The sequence below is a fragment of the Macaca thibetana genome, chromosome 8, assembly GCF_024542745.1.
Source record: "Macaca thibetana thibetana isolate TM-01 chromosome 8, ASM2454274v1, whole genome shotgun sequence".
Lineage (NCBI taxonomy): Eukaryota > Metazoa > Chordata > Mammalia > Primates > Cercopithecidae > Macaca > Macaca thibetana.
In genome coordinates, this window is record NC_065585.1 from 41,450,021 (window position 1) to 41,468,889 (window position 18,869).

General features: G+C 36.7%; 1 protein-coding gene across 40 annotated transcripts in view; it reads right to left on the bottom strand.

Annotated features, from left to right (window-relative positions):
- The window catches only part of RIMS2 (regulating synaptic membrane exocytosis 2), a 752,308-nt gene that overhangs the window by 555,841 nt on the left and 177,598 nt on the right, over positions 1 to 18,869 (bottom strand). For all 40 annotated transcript variants that reach the window (XM_050800643.1, XM_050800641.1, XM_050800657.1 and 37 more), the window contains one exon: positions 13,705 to 13,915. In XM_050800643.1, the coding sequence (XP_050656600.1) occupies positions 13,705 to 13,915 (211 nt within the window). The remainder of the gene's footprint in view (positions 1 to 13,704; positions 13,916 to 18,869) is intronic.

Genomic DNA, 18,869 nt, shown 5'->3' on the forward strand with positions numbered 1-18,869 from the left:
TAAGGTAGATCAGCTTTAAGAACACACTACTAAAAACTTTGCCCTTGAAGTTATTCACACCACTTACTCCCAAAAACCATTCCTTCCACATTAGCGATATACTATCTCACTTTCAAGACTGCTGTAATATATTTCAGAATATGAAGAACTTGTGAACTCACCTAGAGATTCCCAAAGAGAAACAACCCCCAAATTGGCAATGTATATTAATATATTTCAAAGAACTTGCTTAAGAATCACTTTCTAAAAATAAAATAAAAAATTTAAAAATCACTTTCCTTTATAACCATTATAAAATTATGTCATTATGCTTAAAATCTGATAATTTATGAAGTGAAAAAATTCATGTTACATTTTATGTTAAATAATACAATTATGGAAAAGGTACATTATTTATTTTTTTCAAAATTAGTGATTAAGCAGGTTGTAATATATTTTTCTTACCAAAAAGCAAAAGAAACAAAAAGTTAAAGTTGCCACACTTTGACGCTTAAAATAATCCTTATTGTAAATTACTTTTAATGTCTTTCTAATATCACTATCCAATAATTACAAAGTAATTGTTTCCTTATAAAGTCATTATTTTTTCACTTGACTAAATATATGGCTTTTATTTATTAAAAGGGTATCATCTTTAAAGGAAACAAAGAGAACCAATATTTCATAAAATTTTGTTGTGTTGGTACTTCCATATGTCCTGCCCTTCATTTATTCTCTATGTCCTAAATGTACTTCAAGAGAATTAATTAAATGTTAAGGATGGCTCCACATGAAAGAGCCTCAAAATTAAAACAAAAGGTTATTTTATTGTGTTCTCTTAAAAGATCATTAAGAGAATTTTTAAATAGCTTTATAATTAAATCATAAGCTATGTAATATTTGTGTTCTCATTATTCTAATTCATAAGGTTAGTAAGACGAGCTTTCACTGAGATTAATCCTTTTGGGCTATGATAAATCAAAGAAATGTATTTAGTACCTGTTGAGAACAAAAGCCTTCTACATAAGGCAACTAAGCATGATGATCAAATTTGAAAAAAAAAAAATTAAATTCATAGTCTTTTTGTTTAGAATATAGGCAAGCTTTATACATGACAAGTCTCTTGCTTGAATAAAAATGTAGAAAAACTAATGAAAGAAATCCAGGGATGTCTTCCTTGAGCTAAAATGTAGATTATATTTTATTATCTTTACAAATCCTCAGACTTAAGGAAAATATGAGATAAGTGGGGAGTATTGCCTCTGGCTCCATCCTTCTTCCATAAACCATCCCCATCAGGCTAACCCTCAACATATAAAGAGACAGAGTTGATACAGAAAGCTGCACAGAGGCAAAACCCAACAGAATTCCAGGGGTTTCTTCAAGTCTTCAGTTCAGTAATGATCAGTGAACATACATGTGAGAAACACACTCAAGGGAATGGGGTTAAAGAAAAAAAAGAACATCTAAAAGAATTAGAAAGAAAATAGCTGTTCCTACCAGCAAGACTGGAAAAACTCATAATTCATGGGATATTGGTTAAAGACTCAGTCTTTCCTCTGTAGAGGAGAATAATTAGTGTTAAAACTGAGCATTGCTCCAAACACACCTAACAAACCCTGAAAGAATGTGTACAAGTATCAAACTGTTTCCATTTAGCTTAACTACATCTGAAAGCTCAAGAACAGTTACAGAAACACAAAAATAGCCAACATCCAACAAAGTAAAATATACAACACCTGTCATCCAACCTAAGCTACCACACATGAAAAAAGTACAAAAAAAGAAGGAAAAAAAAAAACCCCCACACACCGTAATGACGGTAACCAAGCAAAACTAACCTGGACTCAAGGGGGGTTAGAATTAGCAAAAGAGAATATTGAAACAATAATTATAACTGTATTCTATATGTTTTAAAAGTTACATAGAGCATAGAATATATCTTTTTAAGTCCCAAATTAAAATTCTAGTCATAGAAACTACAATGTCTGCAATTATTAAAAAATACACTGAATTCTATAAAGAGCAGATTTGACATTGTAGAAGAAAAGACAAGTAAACTTGAATGCACAATAATATAAGGAATACAAAATAAAACACAAAGAAAAAAATAAAATTAAAATTAAAGGAAAGAACATAAGTGAACTGTATGACAATTTCAAGTTGCCTAATATATTGGGAACAGAAATTCTTGAAGCTGTCTAGAGAAAGGAGGGAACAGTAAAAATATTTGAAAAATAATGGCCAAAACTCCCCCAGGCCCTCAACTAACCTCAAATGAAAGAGACACAAAGAAAAACACACCAGAAAAAACATAATTTAATTGCACATAACTAGTGTTAAAAAATACTTAAGCAGCAAGTGAAAAAAATGCTACATTATGCACAGAAAATAAAAGATGAGAATGATATATTTCTCAATGGAAACAGTGAAAGGGAGGAGGCAAAAAAGCAGTGCCTTTAAAATATTGAAAGAGAGAATGATTTAGGGAAGGCAGAGCAAGATGGTGAAAGAGAATCTCCTGTGATAATGTCCCTGGCAAGAACATCAACTTCGAACAACTATTTACACAAAAAATTAAAACATCATGTGAGAGATCACAATACCTAGTTTTAGCATAGTAACAAGAAAAGATGCATTGAAGAGGATGAAAAGAACAGCATTGTCTACACCACTCCTCACCCAACCCTAGAGAGTATAGCCAGAAGAAAGAATATGTGCTTAGAGTGGAACATTAACACCAGGCAGAATTCCACAAGTGCCCTTGGAGGGAGCATTTAGAACAAGTCCTGGAGCAGAGGAGAACCTGCCACCCCAGCAGAAAGAACCCAAACCCCGGCCCACTTCACCACAGGCTAACAAAAGTGGCCTTGAGCCGCAAATAAATTTCAGTGGCATTCAGGCCATAGCAACTGCAGTCCTTGGGTGAACCCTGACACTGCACTGCTCTCGAAAGTTGTGTACTCCAAGTGCAACCCAGCACGAAACTATCTGGTTGTATCCATTAAAGAATGCCTGCATCACTCGTCTCCCAACTTCAGGCAATACAGCGCACAGATTCCTTTCTCTTAGAGTAAACAGAGGAAACTTTTTCTTACAATTGGGTACCAGCCCAGCTACAGTAAAATAAACCACCAGGCAGGATCCCCAAGCTCCCAGTTGGCCATTGCTTCCGGATGGCCCTTCCAGGCGTACCCTAGGCCAAAAGGAAATATGTTTCCTCCGGCAGCACAAACCCAAGTCCCAGCAGGTTTCACCACCTGTTGACTACAGTGGCCTTAGCCCTACGTAAACATCAGTTGCAGTCAGGCAACAGTGGCCAGGGTCCTTGGGCAAGCCCCTGTACTGTGCTGATCTGAGACGCCATGGGATTCGAATATAGCCCAGCATGGTGTCACTTGCTATGGTCACAGGGGTGCCGAGTCACCCATCCCCCAACTCCAGGGAACACAGTGCAGCGAGAGACCCTTTCACTGGGGGAAAAGGGAGAGAAGAAAGCTAAAGACTTTGCCTGGGAACCTTATCTTCCCCAAGTCCTTCAGGGTTTGATCGCGAGGATTTGCAGCACACATGGGCTTGCAGTGCCCTCTAGTGCTGAAATGGCTACAGTTACCACCGGCTTAAGTAAATACTCAGTACCCTCAACAATTCTTGGAAGACCCTCTGAAGGACTGGAACAAACAAGGCCAGACTACAAAGACTAGAATAAATACTTAATTCTTCAATGCCTAGGCATCAACAAACATACACAGGCATCAAGAACATTCAGAAACATATGACCTCACCAAATTTACTAAATAAGTTCCCAGTAACCAACCGTGCAGTGATAGAGATACGTAACCTCTCAAGAAATTCAAAATAGCTATTTTGGGGATACTGAATGAACTTAAAGAAATCACAGAGAAGGAATTCAGATATTTCTCAGAAAAAAAAAGGCAGCATGGAAACTGAACCGATTAAACAACCAAACAAATCCTGGAGCTGGAAACATCAATGATTAATAAGAAATGCATTAGAATGCCTCCGTGTGGAATTGATCAAGCAGAAGAATCAGTAACTCGAAGACAGGCTATTAGAAAATTCACATATTATAAAAAAGAAAATAAATGAAAGAAATGAAGCACACTTACGTGATCTAGAAAACAGGCTAAAAGGGACAAATATATGAGTCATTGGCCTTGTAAAGGAGGCTGCCAAAGAGATTGGGTAAAAAATGTATTTGAAGAAATAATAAGAGAACTTTCCAAACCTAGAGAAAGATGGATATACAGGTACAAGGTCAAAGAATACCAAGCAGATACAACTCAAATAAGACTACTCCAAGACATATAATAATCAAACTTTTAAACATCAAGGACAAAGAAAGGATCTTAAAAGCAGCAAGAGAAAAGAAGCAAATAACATATAAAAAAACTCCAATACACCTGGCTGCAGACGTAGCAGCAGATGTAGCAGCCAAGAGGAAGTGAGGTGACATATTCAAAGTGCTGGAGGAAAAACTTGCAACAGAGAACTCTGTACTCAACACAGCAATCCTTCAAACATGAAGGAGAAAAGTTTTCAAACAAAACCTGAGGGAATTCATTACCACCAGACCTATTTAACAAAAAAAACGTAAAATTGAGTTAATCAATTAAATAAAAAAAAAAAGAAAGAAAGAAACAATGATCCAAAAAAATCCTGTGAAGGCATAAAACTCACTGGTATAAGTAACTACACTGGCAAATTCAGACTACACTAAAACTGTAATCATCGCATATAGTATCTTTAGTATGAAGACTAAAAGTCTACCAAAAATAATAACCACAACAATCTGTTGAGAGAAAGGCATATTTAAAAGATTAAATTTGAGATAACAAAAACAAAATGGAGAAATGAAGCTGAAGTGTAGTTTTCACTTCGCTTGCTTGATTCTTTTCTTTGAAATCAAAGGGAAGTTGTCATCAGTTTAAAATAACTTTCTGTAACTATAAAATGTATTTTGTAAGCTAACAGAAACCATGAAGAAATGTCTACAATAGGTTCACTAAAAATAAAAAAGAAGGAATTAAAATATAATACCAGGAAAAAAAAATCACTTATCCACAAAAGAAGACAGTAGGAAAGAAAGGAAGAAAGAAATTACAAAATAACCAGAAAACAAATTTTAAAATGGTAGTAAGTGATTACTGATCAATAATACCATCGAATGTAAATTGCCTAAATCCCCTACTTAAAAGACAGAGAAGCAAAATGAATTAAAAAAAAAAAGGATCCAATTATATGTTGTCTACAAGAAACTCACTTATTTAAAGACATACATACATGGAAAAGATATTCCATGTAAGTAGAAAACAAAACAGATCAGCAGAAGCTATTAGATTTCAAGTAAAAAGCTATAAAAATGGCATTATTTAATGATAAAGGGGTCAATTCAAGAGATATAAAAACTGTAAATCTATATGCAACCAATGTCACAGAACCCAAATATATAGGGAAAATATTATCACATCTAAAGGAAGAGACAGATTGCAATACAATAATATTGGGGAACATCAGCACCCTGCTCTTAGTAATGAACACAGCATGCAGGCAGAAAAATCAACAATAAAAATATCAGAATTAAACTAAAACTCTAGACCAAATGGACCTAACTGACATTTACAAAATATTTCATCCAACTGTGACAAACTACACATTCTTTTCATTAGCACATAGAACATTCTCCAGAACAGATTATGTCTTAGGCCAGAAAACAAGTCATAATGAAATTTTTAAAGTAAAAATCATATCAGGTATCTTTTCTGACCATAAGGAACAAATTCAAAATCAGTAACAAGAGGAATGTTGAAAACTGTACATATACATGGAAATTAAACAACATGCTTGTGAATGACCAATAAGTCAATGAAGAAATTAAGAAGCAAATTAAAAACTTTCTTGGAACAAATTTAAATGGAAATGCTAAATTACCAAAACTGATGGGATACAGTAAAGCAGAGGGAAGTTTACTGCAATAAATGGCTACATCAAAAAAAGTAGAAAGACTTCAAATAAACAACCTAATAATGCATGTTAAAGAACTAGAAAAGCAAGAACAAATCAAACCCAATATTAATAAAAGAAAACATACAATAAAAAAGCAGGAATAATTAAAATCAAGACAAAAACACAAAAGAAAAATGAAAGGAAAAGTTGGCTTTTTGAAAACATAAACAAAATTAACAAACCTCTCACTAGGTAACTAAGAAGAGACCAAAATAAATAAAGTCAGAGATAAAAAAGAAGACATTAAAACTGATACTATGAAAATGCAAAGGATCATTAGAGACTACTATGAACAAATATATGCCAAAAAATTGAAAAATACACAAGAAATTGATACATTTCTTAAGATTGGATCATGATTAAATGGAAAACCTAAACAGACCAATATGAGTAAAAAGATTAAAGCCATAATGAAAAGTCTGTCCATCAAACAAAAGCCCAAGACCTCATGGAGTCACTGCTGAATTCTATCAAATATTTAAAAGAAGAATTAATACCAATCCTACTCCAACTCTGCCAACAAATTTTGAAGAGGAGAGACTACTTCCAAACTCATTCTATGAGGCTAGTATTAACCTGAGAATGAAAACAGGCAAAGACACAAAAACAACAACAATGACAACCACAGGCCAGTATCTCTGAAGAACGAACATAGAAGCAAAAATCTTCAAAAACATTCTAGCAAACTGAATTGAATAAAACATTATAAAGATCAATCACCATGATCATCCCAGGAATGCAAAGATGGTTCAACATTCACAATTCAATAAATGTAACACATCACAATCATAGAAATAAAGACCAAAACCATACAGTCATGATAGTACATTTCAATAAATGCTTTTAATAATGATTTTTTAACTCTGAACATACTAGATATAAAAGAAACATGCCTGAAAATAAAAAAGGCCATATTTGACAAACCTACAGCTAGCACCATATGGAAGGGAAAAAGAATTAAAAGTCTTTCCTCTAAGATCTGGAACAAGTCTAGGATACTCACTTTCACCACTTTTATTCAATATAGTACTGAAAATTCTAGCAAAAGCAATTAGGCAACAGAAATATACGAAAGGAATTCATATTGGAAAGGAAGAAGTCAAATTAGACTTTTACACAGATAACAGAGTCTTATGTTAAAACCTTAAAGATGACACCAAAAACTCTTAGCACTCAAACAAATTCAGTAAAGTTACAGGATACAAAATCAACATACAAAAATCAGTAGCATTTCTGTACGCCAGCAGCAATCTGAAAACAAAATCAAACAAGCAATCCCATTTACAGTAGCTACAAAAATAAAATAAAATAAAATAACTAGGAATAAACTTAACTAAAGAAGAGAAAGATCTCTACCATGAAAACTATAAGACACTGATGAAATAAATTGAATACCCAAAAAAAAGGAAAAGTATCCTATTATCATGGATTGAAAGAATTACTACTGTTAAAATGTTGAAACTACCAAAAGCAATCTATATATTCAATGTAATCTCTATTAAAATACCAATAACAGGCCAGGCCTGGTGGCTCATGTCTGTAATTCCAGCACTTTGGGAGTCTGAATGGGTGGATCACTTGAGGTCAGAAGTTAGAGACCAGCCTAGCCAATATGGCAAAACCCTGTCTCTACTATGAATACAAAATTTAGCTGGATGTGGTGGTGTATGCCTGTAATCCCCGCTACTCAGAAGGCTGAGGCAGGAGAATCATGTGAACTTGCGAGGTGGAGGTTGCAGTGAGCCGAGATGATGCCACTGCACTCCAGCCTGGGCAAAAGAGGAAGACTTTGTCTTAAAAACAAAACAAACAAACAAACAAAAAACAATGACAGAAGTGTGAGAGTGAAACCAGCCAGGGCAACATAGTGAGACCTCATATCTACAAAAAAAATCAAAAAATCAGCCAAGTATGGTGATGCATACTATAGTCCCAGCTACTCAAAAGGCCGAGGCAGGAGAATCATTTGAGCTCAGTGGATCAACAAAACAAACAAAAACACCCAGTAACATTCTTCACAAAACAGAAAAAAAAAATCCTAAAACTCTAATGGAACCAAAAAGATGCTAGACAGCCAAAGCAATTCTTAGCCACAAGACAAAGGAAAAAAAAAAAAAAAAAGGCTGGAGTAATTACATCACCTGACCTCAAAATATACTATAAAGCTAGAGTAACCAAAACAGCATGGTACTAGCATAAAAACAGACATAGACTCAGGGAAAAGAACACAGAATTCAGAAATAAATCAATGCATCTACAGCTAAGTCATATTCAACAAAGGTACCAAGTATAAACACCAGGTAAAGGACTGTCTCTTAAATAATGGTTCTGAGAAAATTAAGTATCCATATGCAGAATGAAACTAGAATTCTGTCACCATATATAAAAATCAAATCAAAATAAAGACTTAAATCTTAAGACCTGAAACTGTTTCACTACTACTATAAAAAAACAAAAACAAAAACAAAAACAAAAACAAAACACTGGTCTAGGCAAATATTTATTGTATAAGACCTCAAAAACAGACAACAAAAGCAAATATTGACAAATGAAATTATATCAAGCTAAAAGATCATGCCTAGCAAAGGAAACAATCAACAGAGTGAAGAGATAGCCCGCAGAATGAAAGAATATATTTACAAATTATCTAATAATGGATTAATAACTAGAATATACAAAAAACTCAAACAACTCAATAGCAAAATAAAAAATAATCAGATTTAAAAATGGACAAAAGATATAAATAGACATTTCTCAAAAGAATAGAAATATCCAACAGGTATATGAAAAAAATGATCAACATTACTAATTATCAGAGAAATGCAAATTAAAGCCACAATGTGATATCATCTCACCCTCATTAAAATCACAATTATGAAAAAGAAAATAACAACTGTTAACAAGGATGCAGACAAAGGTGAACACTTGTATACTGTTGGTAGGAATATAAATTAGTACAGCCACTATGGAGAAGAGTATAGAGGTTCCTCGAAAAAAGCCTAAAAATAGAACCACCATATGATCCAGCACTATCGGGTCTATACCCAAAAGAAAGGAAATAAACGTATTGAAGAGATACCTGTACTCCCCTGCTTATTGAAGCATATTCACAATAGCCAAGATAGGAAATCACCCTAAGTGACCATCAACAGATGAAAGAATTTTAAAATGTTGTATATATACACAATGGAATATTATTCAGCCCTAAAAAAGAATAAAATCCTCTCATTTGCAGCAACACAGATGGAACTGGATGTCATTGTGTTAAGTGAAACAGGCCAGGCCCGGAAAGACAAATACCACAAGTTCTCATTCATATGGGGGAGAAAAAAATTGATTTCATGCAGGTAGTAAATAGAATGGTAATTACTGGAGGCTGGGAAGGGTAGGAGGAAGCGGGAATAAAGAGCGGTTGGTTAATGGGTATAAAAATATAATTAGATAGAAAACACAAGGTCAGTGCTCAGTTACAATAAGAAAGAGACTATGGTTAACAGTAATTCACTGTATATTTCAAAATAGCTGGGAGAAAAGATTTGGGATGTTCCCCAAACAATGAAATGGTCAGTGTCTGCTGTGACAGATATCCCAATTATCCAGATTTAATCATTACACATTGTACAATTGTTATCATTATCACATATACCACATTAATATGTATGACTATTAAATATTATGTATCCATAAATTTTCAATTTAAAAATACTGAAAGACAAAAACTGTCAACCAAGAATTCCACAATCAGCAAAAATATCTTTTTAAAAAATGAAGGCAAAATTTTCAGCATGAAAAAAATTGAAACCATTCATTAGCAGCAGACTTGCCCTTCAAGAAATACTGAAGGAAATACTTAAGACAGACAAAATATGATACCAGATATAATTATAGATCTACAAAAACAAACAATGCCAGCAACAACTACAAGAATAAATATAGTATAAATATAGTTCTTTTCAAAAATTATTTAATATTTGAAACTCTTGGAAGATAAACTTTTTATACAAAAAGAATAACAATATATTGTGGGGTTTATAAAATGAATAAAAGTAAAATATGACACCAGTAACATAGAATCCAACATTATTGTAAGCTTCTTATAATACACATGAAATAGTGTAATATCAGTTGAAGGTTGACAACAATAATTTAAATATGTATTCCACAAATCTTGAATAACTTAATAAAATAACAAAACAGTTACAGCTATTAAGCCAACAAAGGAGAAAATACGAATCATAAAAAAACTTGAGTAATCTCAAAAAAGGCTTAAAAAAGGCTAAAAATGAAAAAACAAAGAACAGATGACATAAGACAAAATCAAAAAGCAAGATGATGTTATCAAATGAAACCATATCCATAATCACAGTAAATGTACATTTTATAAACATCCAATAAAAAGGAAGAGATTATCAGGTTGGATAATAAAGCAAGATCCAACTATATGCTGGCTATAAGAAAAGTACTTCAAACAAATAAATTTTAAGTAAAATAATAGAAGAACATATACTATGCTAATACCTAAGGCAATACATATATGCAATTCCATTTCCAAATATATATCTAGATAGAGAGAGAGAGAGAGACTTGGTCTGTATATATATATATATTAGACCAAGTGAATTTCAGAGCAAAGAATATTATCAAAAATAAAGAATATCACTTAATAAAAAGGGGTCTGTTAAACTAGAGGATATAACAATCCTAATGTTTATGTCCCTAAAAACAGAGTCTAAAAATACATAAAACTATAACTAATAGAACTCCAAGGAGAAACAGACAAATCTACATATTATATATTTCAAAACCCCTCTCTTAACAACTAATAGAATAGGCAGGAAATCAACAGTGAGATAGCAGACTTAAATGACTCTATCAATGAAATTGGCCTTGAATGGGCATTTTAAAATATTCTGGCCAAAAACAGAAGAATATGCATGCTTCTTAAGTGCACATAAAGCACTTACCAAAGTAAACTATATTCTGGGCCATAAAATAAGTATCAACAAATTCCAAATGATTCAAGACATATAAAGTATATTCTAAGACCACAAGAGAGGTAAATTAGAAATCATTAACAAAAAGATCCCTAGGAACCACACAATATTTGAAAAATAAATAACATACTTCTAAATTATCTATAGGTAAAAGAAGAAAAGAAAAATGAGAAAGTATTTTTAACTTAATAAAACGAAGAAACAACACACGAGAATTGTGATGATGCCAGTAAAGTAGTACTTAGGGAAAATTTATAGAAATGTGACTCCTAATTTAGAAAAGAAGAAAAGTATCAAGGCAATGACCTCAGCTTCTATTTTAAGAAAGTAAAAAAGGTAAAATTAAACCCAAAGTAAGCAGAAAAAGACAAGACAAGAAAAGAAACAAAAAGAAAAGAAAAAAGATCAAAGATCAAAGCAGAAATCAACAACAAAGAAAAATCAATAAAACAAAAATCTGGGCCAGGCGTGGTGGCTCACACCTGTAGTCCCAGCACTTTGGGAAGCCAAAGTGGGAGAACTGCTTGAGGCCAGAAGCTCAAAATCAGCCTGGGCAACACAGCAAGGCCCCATCGCTACAAAAATAATTTTAAAAATTAGTAGGGCATGGTGGCACACACCCATAGTCCCTGCTACTTGGGAGCCCAAAGTGACAAGATTACCTGAGCCCAGGGGGTCAAGACTGCAGTGAGCTGTGGTTGTGCCACTACAATCCAGCCTGGGCAACAGAGTAAGATCCCTTCTCTAGCCAGGTTGAGCAGGAACAAAAAAGATACAAATTACCAATATCAGGAATGAAAGAGGTAGCATCACTGCAGATTCCATAGATACTAAAAGACTAATAATGGAACACTATGAACAAGTTCATGCCAATAAATTCAACCACTTATAAGAAAGTAGACAAACCAAGATATAACAATGAAACCTTATTCAGGAAATATAACCTGAATAACCCCATATCCACTAAGAAAACAAACTTTACTTAAAAACCTTCCCAACAAATAAAATTGCATGCCCACATGCCTTCACTGGTGTAATCTACCAGTTCTACACAATCTCTTCCAAAATGTTGAAGAGGAGGAAATACTTCCCAACACATTTTATCAGGCCAGCATTATCCCAATACCAAAACCAAAGAAAAACATTACAAGGAAGAATAATACAGACACATGCCTCATGAACATAGAAGCAAAAGTTGTAAACAAAATTTTATTAAATCAGCCAGGCACCATGGCATGTATCTGTCATCCTAGCTACTTGGGAGGCTGAGGCAGAAGGAACACTTGAGCCCAGGAGTTCAATTCCAGCCTAGGCAACATAGCAAGACACTCATCCCTAAAACAAAAATAATCAAATCAAATCCATTAATATATAAAAGAGATAATCCATCATGACAAAACGGGGTTTATCCCAGTAATAAAAGCTGATTTAACATATAAAAATCAACCAATGTATTTCACCACATTAACAAACAAAATAAAAATATGTATGATTAATCTAAACAGATGGAGAAAAGGCACTTGGCAAAATCCAACATCTATTCCTGATCTTACAAAACCAACCAAACAACAACAAACTCAGCAAAGTAGGAATAGATGGCATCTATGAAAAGCATACAGCTAACATTATACCTGATAGTGAAGACTAAGGGCTTTCTCCCTAAGATTAAGAACAATACAATGGAATGTCTGCTTTCATCCATTTTATTCAAAATTATACTGCAGTTTCTAGTCAATGTACCTAGTCAAGAAAAAAAAAATCATAATCAGGTAATCCAGGGGAAACAATTAGAAGTGGTTAGTTCTTAGCAAAACAAAATAATGAAAAATGGGGATTAATGAAGAAAATGAAGAAATGAAATCACATAGGAGAACTAATTTCCACAATTATGTCTAAGTAATGTATGTAAAACAATAGCTTCCTATTTAAAAATTACTTAAATAAATAAGTAGGTGATAAGATTAGTAAGTAGATAAATGCAAAGTCTAAAGAATTTACTGACACAAACTTTTTTTTTTGAGACGGAGTATCTGTTGCCCAGGCTGAAGTGCAGTTCTCCTGCCTCAGCCTCCTGAGTAGCTGGGACTATAGGCGCACACCACCACGCCCAGCTAACTCTTGTATTTTTTAGTAGAGACGGGGTTTCACCATATTGGCCAGGCTGGTCTCAAACTCCTGACCTCGTGATCTGCCCACCTCGGCCTCCCAAAGTGCTGGGATTACAGGTTTGAGCCATGGCGCCCGGCCCAAACTTTTTTTTTTTTTTTTGAGACATGGTTTCACTCTGTCACCCAGGCTGGAGTACAGTGGCACAATCATGGCTCACCACAGCCTTGACCTCTCTGGCTCAGGTCATCCTCCCACCTCTGCCTCCTGAGTAGCTAGGACTATAGGAGCCTGCCACCATGCCTGGCTAATTTTTGTGTGTCTTTTTTTTTTTTTTTTTTTTTTTTTTGTAGAGACAGGGTTTCATGTTACCCAGGCTAGTCTAGAATTCCTGGGCTAAAGTGATCTGCCCACCTCGGCCTACCAAAGGGCTAAGATTACAGGCATGAGCCACCACGCCTGGCCACAAGCATTTTAATAAATTGTTTTTGCTAATTTCAACAAAGCATTATTTGGGTTGAATTAACATACTCTGTAACGCAAATGGATAAATACAATAAGCTTAACTAGAAGAGAATTGTAATTTTCATTTCTGTACCTTGTTTGAGCGTAATGACACTCGACCTCCACAACGAGCACAGAACTTTGTTTGGCAATATGAACAGTTATGGCCACATCCATCAGCAAACTTTGTTTTGTGGCAGATACCACAGGTTGGCGCATCACCCTTCTGTTCTTGCTGTTGCTGTGATTCTTCTCCCATCTTCTTTACCTGTTCCTTATACATTTCAAACTGCTGATGCAGTTTTCTGTAGAGAAAATAAATAAGAAAAAAATTGGTTTCCTGATGCTCTCTAAAGGAAAAATTATCACAATTTATAGACACAATTTTATAACCAAAAAATATACAAGATGAGAATAAAAAGAATGAAAATTTAATTTTCTGATGATAAATTAACACTTTTCATGGCACACTATTTGCAAAAGTATTGCAACTAGTTCCACCTTCTTTTTTGAGACGAAGTCTCACTCTGCTGCCCAGGCTAAAGCGCAGTGGTGCGATCTTGGCTCACTGTAACCTCTGCCTCCCCAGTTTAAGCAATTCTCCCACCTCAGCCTCCTGAATAGCTAGGACTACAGGCACACACCACCATGTCAGCTAATTTTTATACTTTTAGTAGAGATGGGGTTTCGCCACGTTGACCAGGCTGGTCTCGAACTCCTGACCTCAAGGCATTCACCTGCCTCAGCCTCCTAAAGTGCTATGATTATAGGTGTGGACCACCATAGTCAGTCTCCACCTTCTAATATACACATTAAATAACCAATTAATATAATACACGTTCATGGAAATATTTCTTGAGATTATATTTCTAAATTTCTATCTACCATTTGGAGTACATTTTCAATCACATGTTCTAAAATACTTACAATATTATTTTTCTACCATTTAACTTCAGAAATACAGAAAGCTAATTTGACTTACACAGTGAGGTCAAGACCTATGAACTTCAAATCACTGAGACACAGTCTTTCAATAAGAGTGATATAAAGAATCCAGAGAGAGAAAAAATACTACATAGGCGCTCCAGTCCAATGGAAGAAAATTTACATGCTATTAAAAATGAAGAATTCCTTCATTTTGGGGGCTCTTGGGTAGACTTGAAAGTGCTGAGGCAAATATAAATAAACTTTAAAAATTAGTCAATAAAAATTATCCAAACTAAAATAAAAAGAAAAATATGTATAAGTGGGGAATATAAAACAACAGTGCATCCAAGAGTTAACCCAACCTACCATATGTATAATTGTTCACAGAAATAGAATAGAAATGAAGGAAATATTTGAAGGGATTATGACCAAAAATTTTCCAAAACTAATGAAAGACACCAAATTAAACACAAAAACCTCAGAGAATCCCTGGAAGCACAAATGTCAAATCAAATACCAAACATAAACACATGCTCCTAGTTTGCCTTCATAGTCAAACTGCTAAAACCCAAAGATAAAGAAAAAACTTTGAAAGCGGCCAAAAAAAAATACACATTGTGTAGCGAGACCCAATGATAAGAATTAGAGAAGATTACTCTTGAGAAACCATGCAAGCTGGAAAGCTTTGGAGTCATGTCTATAAATTGAGAGAAAAAAAAAAAAAAAAAAACCCTGACAACCCAGAATCTCATACACAGTGAAATTAGGCTTTGGAAAATATAAATAAGTAAATAAAAATTATAAAAATGAATAAATAAAAACTTTTCCAGATGGACACGTATTGAAGAAATTCATTGGCAGTAGACCTTCACTGCATGGAACTTAAAGGAAGTTCTTAAAACAGAAAGAATATGATACTCCTTGGAAGTACCATATGGAAAAAGAGACCTAGAAAAAGAAATACACGCTTATATTAAAAATAAAATGTGTCTCAAAAACTTAAGAAAAATAGAAAATTAAACCCAAAGAAAGCAGAAGAAATACAAGAGATTAGAACAGAAATCAATGAAACCAAATGCTGGTTTTATGAAAAAAATCAGTGGAGACTGACATAAGCAAGTTAAAAGAATAGGACTTTCCAACATTTGTCCCTCAACAGCAACATCAACTTGAACAACTGTTCACATGTGAAAATACCTTCATGAGACCTAAGGAAACCAGGTGGGAGATTATAGCAACTGAGTGTAGCAAAAAAAATAAAAGACGCACTGAACAGGGCAAGAAGAACAGTTTAACATTTCCTGTTCATCCCTCCCCAACCACAGAGATAAACAGAGATACTCATTGCTAAGGAGAAAAAGAGAGAACAGAACACTCAACTCTGCCTTGAACTCCAATACCAGGCAATTGTTTACTGTTTCACCAGTAAAATGCAGTGCTAGGCAGACCCCCACAGTCTCAGACGTCAGGGTTGTACACACAGATGGAGCCTCCAGGTCCACTCCCGTGCCAGAACAAATCCCACATCCCCAGGCTCCATGCCTGACCACCAGACTTGGTCTCTGGGCCTGCCCAATCTCTAGGATGACTCCAGACTTCTACAATGCCCTCAGTACCAGGCTGGCTCCCATGACTCCAGGCTTCAGGCACACCCCAGCATCAGGCCAGGCCCTGCAGCTCAATCATCAGGCTAGCACCCTCAGAACCAGCCTCCAGACAAGCCTCTGTGGATATAGGCTCCAGGCACACCTAGCACCAAACCAGCCCCCATAGCCCACGATCCAGGCTGTTTGTTATCTGCAGACCAAGCCTCCCAGCCCACCCTGGCATCAGGTGAGATCCCACAGCTCTAGGTTCCAGGCCTGTCCAGTGGACAAGGTCTACATGCAACCTCCAGGCATATTACAGAGCCAGGACAGCCCCAGCCATCCTGGACTCCTGAATACTCCCATTATTATACTGGCTCACATGGCCCCAGGTTACAAAGCATGTCCCAGCACAGCACAAGTGCCTAAAACCCTAGTCATCAAGCCAGCACACAAAGACCCAGCCTCCAGGGTGGCACCTGCAGGTACAAGGTCCAGGCCCACTCAGCACAAGACCAGCCCCCGTAGTCCTAGCCTCCAGGCTTCCTTCAGGTTTCAGACCAGCCCAGTAAAACAGAGGCCCACACCACTGTAAACATCAGCCCAACACAGCGACAGGTTAGCATCCTGGTCTAAGGCAAAGGTCAGAACCTGCAAAAACAGATTCTAGGCATACACAATGCCATGCTGGTCCCTGAGGCCCCACCCTCCAGGCCAGCCCTTGTAAAGTCACACTCCAACAGACCAACAGACCAATAGTATGGCAGTAGAACCCAGTGCCAAGACAAACCATCGGAAAGAGTGTCCAAATCCACTCTTGCGGACACAAAACAAGTTCCACCCTAAAAGACTCAGGCCCCAGGACCAACCAAGCAACAGGTCAGGTCCCATGGTCACAAGGTCCATCCCAGTGCACCTGTGCACTAACGCCATCCCAACACCTAGCCAGCCCCTCCTGACACAGGCTCAAGGCCAACTTCAATGCCAGGTCAGCCTCTGTGGGCCCAAGTTTAAGGTCAGTTACCACAGAAACAGATTTGAGGACAAAGCCTACAGACCAAATGAATCGGTCCACAACAGAGGTTCCAGGATCAAAGCCCAACCCAACGAACCCAGGGACGAGGGACACACACCTGCTGACCCAGGCACTGGTTCAGTCTGCTCAAGAATTCCAGCAACAAGACCACCTACCAACCATGCAAACAGCTTGCCCAGAATCACCACACGGGCTGACTGGTGAAGACATTTTCCAGACAAAGACAATCTAAACAGACTGGAATAAGTCCCCACTTCCTACATACACAGACATCAGCAGAAGGTAAGCATAATCATGAAAAACCAAGGAGATATAACACTACCAAAAAAGCAATCATTTCCAGCAAGGAAGTATAAGAAGATGGTGGAAGAGAAGCCTCCATTAATCATCCTCCTCACAGGAACACCAAATTGAACAACTATTCACACAAAAAAAGCACTGTCATAAGAACCAAAGATCAAGTGAGCAATCACAGTACCTTGTTTTAACTTTATATATAAAAAAGAGGCACTGAAGAGGGTAGAAAAGACAGTCTTAAATTCTTGATGTCATCCCTCCTTCACCTATCAGCAGCAGCCACAGAGTGCAGGAAGAGAATCTGCGAACTTACGGAAGGGAGAGTGTAGTAACTGTGGGACTCTGCATTGAAACTCAGTGATGACCTGTCACAGATGAAAGCAACACTAGGCAGAACTCAGCCACCCCTCATAGAGGGAGCATTTAGACCAGCCCTAGCCAGAAGGGAATTGCCCATCCCAGGAGTAGGAACCAGAGTTCAGGCAAAGGCAAGCCCCATCACCATGAGCTAAAGGGGTCTGGGGTCCTAAATAAACCTGAAAGGCAGTCCATGCCACAAGGACCACAATTCCTGGGCAATTCCTGATTCTGTGCTGGGCTCAAAGCCAGTGAATGAGGGGAGCATGCAACCCAGTGAGATACCAGCTGAGGTGGCAAAGGGAGTGCTTGCATCACCCCTCCTTCAACCCCAGGTAGCAGAGCTCACAATTCTGAGACTCTATCCCTCACTTGGAAGAGTATAAAGGACTTTGTCTGGCACCTTGGATACCAGCCACAGTAGAATATGGTACCAGGCAGAGTTGTGAGGCCCCCATTCCAGGCCCTAGCTCCCAGACAACATTTTTAGACAAACTCTGGGCCAGAAAGGAACCCACTGCCTTGAAGGAAAGAACCCAGTCCTAGCACGATTCATCACCTGCTGACTAAAAAGCTTTAGGCTCTGAATAGACAGCAGGAATGCCCAGGCAGTACTCGCCATGGGCCTTCAGTGAGACTCACAGATGTGCTGGCTTCAACAAATTCCCAGTTGTTGTAGTCATAGGAAGAGACTTCACTGTTTGTGGAAAAAAGAGAGAAGAGTGGGAAGAACTTGGTCTTGTGGCTTGGGTGCCAGCTCAGGGGCAGTAGAATAGAGAGCACCAGGTAGATTCCTAAGATTTCTGACTCCAGGCCCTGGCTCTGAAATACCATTTCTCAGCCTGTGTGGGAAAGGGAGGCAACTCACTATCCTGAAGAAAAGGACAAAAGCCTGGCTGGCTTCAGCACTTGCAGATTGTAAAGCCCTTAAACCTTGAGTGAACACAGGTGGTACTCAGGCAGGGGTTGCTGTAAGCCTTCAGTGAGGCACAAGGCTGGGCTGGCTTTAGGTCTGACCCAGCGCAGTCTCATTGGTGGTGGCCACAGGGGTACTTG